This window comes from Eucalyptus grandis, chromosome 6 (assembly GCF_016545825.1).
Source record: "Eucalyptus grandis isolate ANBG69807.140 chromosome 6, ASM1654582v1, whole genome shotgun sequence".
Taxonomy (NCBI): domain Eukaryota; kingdom Viridiplantae; phylum Streptophyta; class Magnoliopsida; order Myrtales; family Myrtaceae; genus Eucalyptus; species Eucalyptus grandis.
The window spans coordinates 37,457,681-37,467,877 of NC_052617.1; the positions used below are offsets into that span (position 1 = coordinate 37,457,681).

Sequence of the window (10,197 nt, forward strand, 5' to 3'; positions counted from 1 at the left end):
GGAATGGGATGTATCCTCCAATTTAGTTGCGAACAGTTGCTTTCATGGACTCGTGTCATCTGGCAATCTTACCATAAGCTTATGATGAAGATGAAACTAGTTTATAAGCTCACCGTGTACAGGATAGGAACATCGGAAATTATCTTATGGTGTCTTCCAATTTACATGCTTTTACTGTGCACCTTAGAAATTTACATGCTTTTACTCCTGCCTCTTTGCTGTCATTTAATGAATGTGTCTTTGCTGTCATTTAATGAATGTGAGCATTGTGATAGGTTACGCACATCAATAAATGATGGTCCTGGATGTTTAACATTGAGATGTCCTGCCGTTGGTCAGGACATTGAGATGTCCTGGATGTTTGTTATTTGTGAACTTGTTGGTGCCATGTTGACAACCTGTGTGAATGGAATTGAAGCTCTTTTATAGAAATAAAATTGACCTTGTGGAGAATGTTGTGATGGGACATGCTAAAGTTTGATCAACCTAGTGCCGGTTGTTTGTATCTTTCATGATTTGTTGTGGCAATATGTTTTGTTAAAGTGGGATGACAGGATGGAGCTGAGGTCTACAGAATGTCTGGAAGAATATAACTCTTTATTTCACGTGAAATGTTGGCAATCCTACCTCAGGTTTGCCTTTAAGAATGAATTTGGACAGTTGTGCTCCCTCCAATAATTGCCACATTTTCTTAATTTGGATGCAAAAGTTTGAGGAAGTCTTAAATAAAATAGTGATTCAAGTGTCCAGAAATGTCATTATGTGCAAATATGTGGTTGTTGCTCGGCTTTCCTAACAGATATGAAATGATATGCAGGATTCTAGGACTCAAAACAGATTCCACAGGTAAGCTGCAAAGAGAGCTGTCCATAGTCAGTGAAAGTAAGTGGAAACTGAGCCTGGAAACAATTCAGACAATTAAGACAACATACTTTTCTTAAATTAGGATGCTCAACAACCGGTCTTTCCAATAAGGCCACTGCTTTTCACACTCTATCTTCATCAGCAAACCGTGCATCATGAACTTTACTTACACTCCTGCAATGCCAACTTAATCTATTAAAAAGCATAGCAGGAATGGCAGAAACTTAAATTTTAACTCACCACCTAAACATCACGACATCAAGCATTTCTATAGACAACTCAATTACCACAACTAAAAGCAGCAGCGTGGAGATAAATGCAATTTTCCAAAAATAAATTACATATACAGGTTGACTGTCAAGAAAGCCACATCATATAGCACATCAGGCGCGACAGCTAAAGCACCAACGAAGGACCCCCTTATCAATTGTAATGGCGCAGCAGGGTGATAGCAGCAACTCTAGGTATAGATAGGACGCCTGCAACTCTCATTATATCATCCTCTTGATGTTGTCGTATGTCTTCCTCCTTTAAAAAGATATAGTTTTGCTGAAGAAATGGAAACATAAAAAAGCATAATCAGACAAACAAATATGCACAATAAAAACAACAAAAGAACAGCAAAGACGTTGAAGGACAAAGATCGGGTGCTCTCTCGATCAAATAATATTTCTCCTGAAACAGATAAAGGAAAGACAGTTCATCCAATGTGTTGAACATGCATGATCAATTACTCCAAGTTATTTTCAGGACATAAGCATGTTCACCCATCAAGCTTGATTGTTGGAAGAAGAAGCAGAAGAATTCACACCCACAACTATACTAGAATCTTAAAATCGAAAAAAGGTAAGATCAGCGAAACCAGAATCTTGCAAACCCTTCAAGTTATGAGCAATGTGATCTGCTTACCTCCTCTAGAGCAGTTTTTGGCACAGAGGTTCTCTTGTGCGTTAAAAATGAGTGAAGGTCCCATTTCAACAACTCATTTGCAGTCACTTCAAGATCAGATGCAGAGCCCTAAGATATAACAAATTCATAAACAGGGAATAGACACCGAACTTCAGCAATCATTAGAACAGAACCAGTGGAAAGATGTCATGAAGAAAATCAAACGCATTTTCAATGCATCATTTATTAGAACTCACATTATGGAACATTTACTGTAGGACATTTTTGCAGCTCTTTGACGTATCAATTTTCGCCTTTGATCCCAATGAGGACCAAGTACTGTTCATGCTTCCATTTCTAGGGCCACATAACTCCTCCAAGCATCTCAAAGAAACAACTTCTTCCATATTTTTTCCCAAGTGAGCGGGTAACTCTGGAGCCGCTTTAATGATACCTGAAAAGCATCAACCATATGAATGCCCAACAAAAATGATGAGAAAGTGGACCAAAACTTGCAAAATGCTACTGTCGAAGGTGAATACCATGCAAGAGGGATGGGTTAACTTGCTCGAATTTTGCCGAATACTCAATAATCCAGAACCAGGGAAGGCTCAACTCAGATGAGCTTTTGCCATCCATGGAAGCACTGTTGAGCAGTTGGGACAACAAGGATTTCTTCAACTCATGCCTTCATCAATCCATAACAAAGATTGCTTTCAACAGAGAGAAAAAATAACGATGATTTAAAGCTGATCATGCATTTTGCAAAATTATGCACCTGGCATATGATGGGCAAAGAACTCTCAGTATCGGCCTAAAAGCTATGAATCCAATATAACTACAGCATGAACGAAATTTTTCTGATCATGCACCATATGAAAGATTCACTTGGCAAGGACACTCTAGAGTAGTGATCCTCTTTGTCAACAGAAGCAAATATGCCATGACATCCTAAATGGAGTACTTCCACAGTGGAATCAAATGAAAGCCAATTATTGCCATGCTCACTAAATTCTCACATAAGTGACCCAAGTAACAATTGAATGCAAGCAATATTAAGAAGTAAACACGTTAGTTTTGATACTTTGCTTATACTGAGAAAGTTATAATAGCTAAACAGAACCAAAGTCAAAAAGCAGATAATATTGCACAACGCACAAACCCATATGAACAATCAAAATTGACAAAATTATAAGATCAAAATCTTTGAACCACCAAGTCCCATGAACTCAGTAAGACCGACAGAATTAAAAAGATAAACTAACTCCAGACAGAGTGTGAGCAAAAACAAGGTCAAAAGGTTAACCGCAATCATTGATGACAAGCAATTCGACTAATTCCCTTTATGGCAAAACCAAAAAGAGAATGAGAAAACAAGAAAGAGTGTTCATGAATCTAGATACAAAGCATGAGCAGTTGAGCAGAAAATGCTTATCAATAGAAGAAATGCAACCATTTAATTCAATTCCAGGGTGTTCATGAATCTAGATACACCCACCAACTATTCCAAGAGATCTCAAGTAATATCAGCTTCCTCATGTGTTCAGTTCATTGAAAGAGTCACATTACTTCAGTGTCTACTCTTCCTATAATTTTTCTTGACAAACAGCATCTAAGATTAACAAGCTTTCAACAAACAGAAATGCCGTGACTCCCAACTTGTCAATAACCGAGACAGATAGATACCCGTGCATGATTTTGTTACGGCAGCCTGATCTAAAAATCCACTTCGTGCGGCAAAATTGGGTCCACAGTTCAGCTTGCGAAGGGACATATAATCGAAAGTCCAGTCACAATTTCCAAAGGGAAAATACACAATCAAAGTCCCACTGAAAGAAAAGAACGGATCAACACAAGTATTTCCACGCATAAGATCGTGCTCGCGCGACCAAGAAAAGAGAGAGAGCCCAAAATCCAAGAAAATCCCTACCCTTAAATCCAACTTCAACAAGATCAAAATTTTCAGCAAAACCCACTTTCTTGCTCGTTCCCCACCAACGCTCATAGCTCATGTGAACCCGCTTTCATTCAAAAATCATACCGTTCGCCATATACGGGACGTGGGGTCGACCACTCCCGCGTTAATCTCTCACAATTCAGGCGAAACCTCACGGCCCGATTCCTTTCTTTGACTTATAACATCCCCACCACTTCCCGAAACCAAACGACGAGGGAAAAACGAAAGCAGAGAAAGGGTGACGATATACCGAGAGAGGACAAAGGAGGCGGTTCGTTGTTGGGGTGATCATTGTGGGCACATTTCTTCTCGCCTGGAAGTCTGCAATGACGGAACAGGCGATTGCGCCCCCGGAAAATCTTGAAACCCCCTGGAGACAAGCGAATCAACAGCTCGGTGGAGCGAAGCAGCGAGATTACGTCGGGCTTCGACTTGACGGGTCGGCCTAAGATCATGTATCCAGAAGTGGGCTCATCTTCGAATTTGCCAAGAACGGAAAAACCGGACAGGGGTAGAGAGAGACAGTCGCAGTTTCACTTCTTGCGTTGCTGCGCTTGGAATCAGAAGCAATAAACCAGTGAACTTCTGGTCGCAGATTTAGGCCAAGCTTTCTCCCCCAAAACAAAGATGCGAACATAAAAACTCGGGAAATAAAATCGAACCTGACTTGCGGTCGCAGATTTAAGGCTTCTCGAGGAAATGCTTCGAGCAGGGCGGAGCGATTGCTTCTCGGTCGCGAGTCGGGGGACGGAGAGAGGCGAGCGAAATCGGCCGTCGGGAGAGAGCGCGATTTAGGAAGAAGTGCGCCGAGAGAATGCAGCCCTGAGATGAGGCCGTCGAGTGGAGAGAGAAAGGCCGTCGTCGGGAGGGAGCGACGGTCGTCGAAGGAACCGCTAGACTGTCGTCGGGAGATGGCGTCGGTCCCACCGCCTTCTTATTTGACACGCTGGAGCATTAGACGTACCTAATATTTTCTCCTGCTCATTGAAGTACTGACACCATCCGGGAAGGCCCTTCATGCTTGGAATACGTGCCCACGGATCGTCACGTGTTCGAACTGAACGGTGCGAGTCAATTGAAATGCTCGTCCGACGTTCCGATGCCGTTGTCCACCTGTGCGTAGCATACAACAGTTGACTGTTAGCTTAATTTTAGAATGTGCCCCCACTGATATTTCGTTATAAAAGAGGAGAGACCATCACCAGCTCAAGACCCGCGAAAACGAAAGACACAGTGTGAAGAGAAGAACCGATCGGTCGTTGAACGATCATGAGCATGGCCACATCATCGTCCAATTCCTCCAACATTTTCCTCGCTGCGGTCTTACTAGTCTTCGGAAATGTCGTCCTCGGAGCTCAAGCTAGTAACGTCCATTACTACGACTTCGTGGTAAGTAACTCAAGTTTATGTCTGCGGTGCTAAGTGTGCAGTTCATGTTGTTTGATAGAATATTTGTATTTATTTATTCATTCTTTGGCTAGAATATTCGATAGACCAATATAACTTTCAGTTTCCAGAGCATATGGAACCAGTGATTATGCAATTTGCAAGATAGCAATTAACTATGCTCGAATCTTTTCTCTTTTCCCATGGATGAAAGTCGTCCCGCATGCTTAGGCTAATGGTGGGTCAAATCTTATGTGCACTTGATGTACATGTTAATCCAATTCACACGGGATGCAAGGTGAAACCGATTTAAGGTATGTGTGATCTGACAATGCATGTAAGTTGAGTTCACATATGCATCGGCGCCAGCCCATGTTTCTTCCATTTATGTTGCCAAACAAAGAACCGCGATCCTGAGGTGTTCTAGTTAGGTAAAGCGTGAATGTACACGTTCAAAAGAATCTGAAATTTGGGGGGACCGCATAGAGGGACCAGCCGACGATTCGGCTAACGGTCCACAATCATTTTGTACGTACTTGGACAATCCTGCATCTTACGATGTCGTTTTCTTCATTTCCCCCCCTCCGCAGCTGAGAGAAATCAACGTCACAAGAAATTGTACAACCACGACAATTTTAGTGGTGAACGATAGTCTTCCTGGGCCAACCATTCGCGCTCGAAAGGGCGATCTTGTTTACGTGAAGGTTCACAATCAAGGACTGTACGGGGTCACTCTTCATTGGTAATTTTAGTCTGTCCACCTTTCTCCTCTGACTTTTTATTGCTCTCCTATCGTTAGCTTGTGATGCAACAGACAACAAGAACAAACTGAAATTGTATCTAAAATTATACTACGGAATATATTCTCAAGTACTTCTAGGTGTCTCTGGTGGTGCTTGTTAGCAGGTTTAAGGTCGATTTGTTTGACAAAATATTTTTTGTAGACTAAAAATTACAAGTTTAGATCAAGAAAAATGACTCCTCCTTCTGATGCGAAGAAAATCATATTCTCTGATTTCTTGCTTTGTGTCTAAGTGAGAAGAATAGATCCCTCTATGTCTAGTACCTATCACTCATCAAATAGTTTTCTTTTTTTGATAATTTTCATCTTTTTTTTTCTGTAAATCTCTTCTTACTATCTCCTAAATATACTCATTGATGCTCACGTTCTTCTACTTTTATGGAAAACACGATCCTACATAACATTTAAAAAATGTGACTCATTATCTCATAAATAATTTCTTTAATTATGTTATTTTGATAGATTATAAAATAAACAAAACAATATTGATTATAGTTTGTTAGTCATTAATGTCATTTTTAATGATGCAAGCTGCCTTTAGTAGGTTCACTTATTATCAAATACCATAAAACTAAATTTTTTTCAACTTGATTTCAGCACATACACTAAAAATGATTTACTTTTCGAAATTGAATTTATTGAAATCATTTTCCAGCGGCAAGAAGTCTTTTGTGCAACAAATATGTTTGGTTTTTGAGTTTCCCTCATTTAAAACAAGATTGATTAACACATGTACACAGTAAATTTAAAAATCGAAAACATCTATACTTAGGCTCCATTTGTTTTGTGAAGAATAAATGCTTTGGAAAACATTTTTTTAAAAACGATAATTTCTATTGCTTGAAATAATTAGTCAATAGAGAATTATATCATTATTGACAACAATTTATGTCTAAATATTTGTGGATGATTAAATTTTTTTTTCATATATTCATTTTTGTAAGCTATACAAGCGATTGTTTTTTGGAAAATGTTTTCCAATATTAATTTGTCATGAAACGAATGTAGCCTTAGCGATGGAAAATTATTTTATTGAAAAAATGCGCAAGAAAGACTTGAATTTTGCTTTTCAAATGCAAACAAAAATTGTCTAGCTCATTGAGTACATTTTTATGTGATCAAATTCATTGATTTTCAGGCACGGAGTGAAGCAACCACGAAATCCATGGTCAGATGGTCCGGAGTATATTACTCAATGCGCTATTCCACCAGGAACAAATTTCACTTATGAAGTGAATTTAACTGACGAAGAAGGAACTGTTTGGTGGCATGCCCACAGTGAGTGGACTAGATCCACCGTACATGGTGCTATTGTTGTTCTACCACGTGAAGGATCCAACTTTCCCTTCGCTAAGCCAGAAGGAGAACATTTAATCGTGCTAGGTACGTGCTCTAAAGATTTCTTACTGGTCTCTTTTAGACATAAAAGTAGAGGCTTAAGGTAGGAAGTGGATCAGAAGTTTAAAAACTTAGAGTTCATAAAGCATGCCTTTTCCTAAAATCATGCAAAGTAACTAATGATCGTGGGTCATATCTATTTAAAATCCTTGCATATATTATAGTGAAGATCAAACTCCCTTACTAGAAAATTGAGATTATTTGAATATTTCATTGGGAGATTGTGATTTAATGGTCAGAACTTTCTTCAATGGTACTCCTCCATCATTATCTCTATTTTCCGACTATGCATTTCTTTGGAATAAACATTTGCGGTTGCATGGTAAAAGCAAAGATTAATGTAATTCAGTTTCCCATTTTCCTTTCATGATTTGCAGGTTCTTGGTATAATGAAGGAACTTCTCTAAATAAAGCTTTAGAGATGGAACTGTCTATAGGCAGTCCTAACGTTCCTCGTGCAACTGGTTACCTGATCAATGGACAATTTGGAGATTTTGTTCCATGCTCCAATGGTACATTTATACTCTCATTATCTTCTTTCTTCTTTTTCTTTTTCCTTTTTGGTTTGGACATTATGCTTATGAGGATAGGAATGCAGACCATGAGGTAAACGCTACTTCCTTGAAATGTTTGCATTTCGAGTTATTGTAGATATATAATTTTCTTTCACTTAGATACTGCAATGTTGATACTTTTTTGTATCTAAAAGTAAAACTAATACTTTCAGAAATGCCTGTATGTAGTAGATCTAACTTGCATTCGAATTACATAGATATGTGATTAAGCATTGAATTGTCTAGATTGATGGATATGATTTTTCCATGTATTTGTTACAAATAATGTCTAACATATTGTTTTTTCATGCTATTAATTATACAGATACCACGCCTCATTTTTTTGTTGATTATGGCAAGACCTATCTCTTTCGTATAGTCAATGCAGTGGTCGGTTCAGAAATGTTCGTTTCCATCGCTGATCACAACATGATGCTAGTCGGAATGGATGGAGCATACACGAAACCAATAGTTGTTTCGTATCTAATGATAGAACCTGGACAAACTATGGATGTATTAGTTACAGCAAATCAATCTCCAGGAAGGTATTACATGGCTGCTCAACGGTTTTCAAGTGAAGACATGGATTTCACCAAATTTGCCCATGTCGTTGCTACGACAATCATCCAATATGAAGGGAATTTCAGTCTGACGTCACCACCAAGTTACCCAAATGACACGCTGCCATTTTATCATGACTATAGTGCCGCGGCGAGTTTCACACAACAACTGAGAGGTTTAGCATCTGAAGAACATCCCGTGGACGTCCCTCACAACGTGACGACAAGGATGTTCATCACAGCTTCCATGAATGACGTGGCATGCCCAAATGATTCGTGTTATTTCGGCGATACCAAAATTGCCACAACCCTAAATAACATAAGTTGGGAGGACCCATCCGTGGATGTGCTACAAGCTTATTACAGGTTTCATCTCTCCCCCTTCTGATTTGATATGTTTCACGTAAATGATAGATGAAGATCATGAGAAGCACATCCTTTTGCCATTAATATGCAGAAACATCAGCGGAGTATACACCACGGATTTTCCCGATCTTCCTCCGGTTTTGTATAATTTCACGGGAGATGATTTGTCGACCAGTCTTGCTGAGGCTGCTGCGGGGACATCCGTGAAAGTTCTGAACTACAACGAAACTGTGGAGATAGTTTTTCAAGGGACTAATCTGTTGGAGGGATCAGAAAATCATCCAATGCATATGCATGGATATAGCTTTTATGTCGTTGGGGTCGGTTTAGGAAATTTCAACAACGAGACTGATCCTGAAAAGTACAATTTGGTCGATCCGCCTAAAGTCAATACATTTGGAGTTCCTAAAAGAGGATGGGTGGCTATTAGATTCAGGGCAAGCAATCCAGGTGTTTCTCATACCCTTTTCTTTCCTTTTTTGTGTAATATAACGCATTAGGACCAAAATATTGTTTTTGCATTTGAAAAAGAATTCTATGACTAACATTCGAACATTGTATGTGGCAGGTGTATGGTATTGGCATTGTCATATAGACCGACATATGAGTTGGGGAATGAACACTGCTTTTATAGTGAAAAATGGGGATACGGAAGAGACAAGTATGAGGCCACCTCCTTCCTATATGCCTCCTTGCATTGCCTCCAAGGACAAATCATATGGTGAAATATCTCAAACTTTAAAAAGCGACATGTAATTACTATGATTAGGTAGAATCATTTGGCCATTGGAAGTCACTAGGCACGAGGTAATTAGTCAATGTTCGTGCTCCACATGAATTCTTGCTTTCATTGGTGCCGTGAAATTGAGTAAATTGAATTGAATAAATTACTGCGCTATTTATGTGGATCTTCCATGTACAAAATTAGTTGGAATTGGACAATGTTCTGAAATTCCTCAATTGATTTAGATGATCATAATTAGTTGAGTGTGTCGAATGAGTTTGTTAAAGTGAATTGCATAATAAGTGCAGTGCAGGAGAATTAAGGTCGAAAAATGTAATGGAGCAAGACTTTAAAAAGTGTATATAATAAAGTTATGCTAAACGTGCGTTTGGTAATATTTCTATTTCAATGAACAATTTTTGTTCATAAATAGTATTTTTCATTTTTGTTCCCAGGAAAAACGAAGTAGACTTTTTTACTTCTTATTTTTGTTTCAAATTTATTCGCTGATCACTTTTCTATTCCAAAGAATAGAAAAATTAACTAATGATAACAAATTGATTTTTTTTTAATGTTTTGGGAAACGAGAGAACATGAAAAAAATAATAATAATAATGGTTACCAAATAGGTCCTAACTCGACCAACTCTATTGTTCCCTCCATCAAGAGACTTTGTTTTTTTCGTTCAGAACCAAATT

The 10,197-nt window shown here is 38.8% G+C and overlaps 1 protein-coding gene and 1 long non-coding RNA gene across 4 annotated transcripts; one reads left to right on the plus strand and one right to left on the minus strand.

Moving 5' to 3' along the window:
• Window positions 1-719: 719 nt before the first annotated feature.
• On the minus strand, window positions 720-4,647 carry LOC104449547. Of its 3 annotated transcripts, XR_001988503.2 has the most exons (8): window positions 4,372-4,647; window positions 3,960-4,257; window positions 2,295-2,440; window positions 2,010-2,206; window positions 1,774-1,881; window positions 1,206-1,413; window positions 933-1,038; window positions 720-851 (listed from the first exon to the last, which is right to left on the minus strand). It is a non-coding gene; the product is annotated as an uncharacterized LOC104449547 (long non-coding RNA). The 3 variants fall into 3 exon arrangements; XR_726579.3 differs by having other exon boundaries at window positions 933-1,413; XR_005552163.1 differs by having other exon boundaries at window positions 933-1,413; window positions 2,295-2,530.
• Window positions 4,648-4,920: 273 nt separating this feature from the next.
• LOC104449546 (putative laccase-9) lies at window positions 4,921-9,727 on the plus strand. The gene is made up of 7 exons (XM_010063728.3): window positions 4,921-5,098; window positions 5,686-5,837; window positions 7,036-7,280; window positions 7,673-7,807; window positions 8,175-8,775; window positions 8,867-9,225; window positions 9,344-9,727. The coding sequence occupies exons 1-7, from the start codon at window positions 4,979-4,981 to the stop codon at window positions 9,529-9,531; spliced, it is 1,800 nt and encodes a 599-aa protein (XP_010062030.2). The 5' UTR covers window positions 4,921-4,978; the 3' UTR covers window positions 9,532-9,727.
• The last annotated feature ends 470 nt before the right edge of the window (window positions 9,728-10,197 follow it).

What these genes read in the sequence shown, in the direction of transcription:
- LOC104449546 (XM_010063728.3), top strand. Translation starts at nt 4,979, where the DNA reads ATGAGCATGGCCACATCATCGTCCAATTCCTCCAACATTTTCCTCGCT. An exon ending in TACGGGGTCACTCTTCATTG is followed by an intron (nt 5,838 to 7,035) that starts GTAATTTTAGTC and finishes ATTGATTTTCAG; the next exon opens with GCACGGAGTGAAGCAACCAC. An exon ending in ATTCAGGGCAAGCAATCCAG is followed by an intron (nt 9,226 to 9,343) that starts GTGTTTCTCATA and finishes TGTATGTGGCAG; the next exon opens with GTGTATGGTATTGGCATTGT.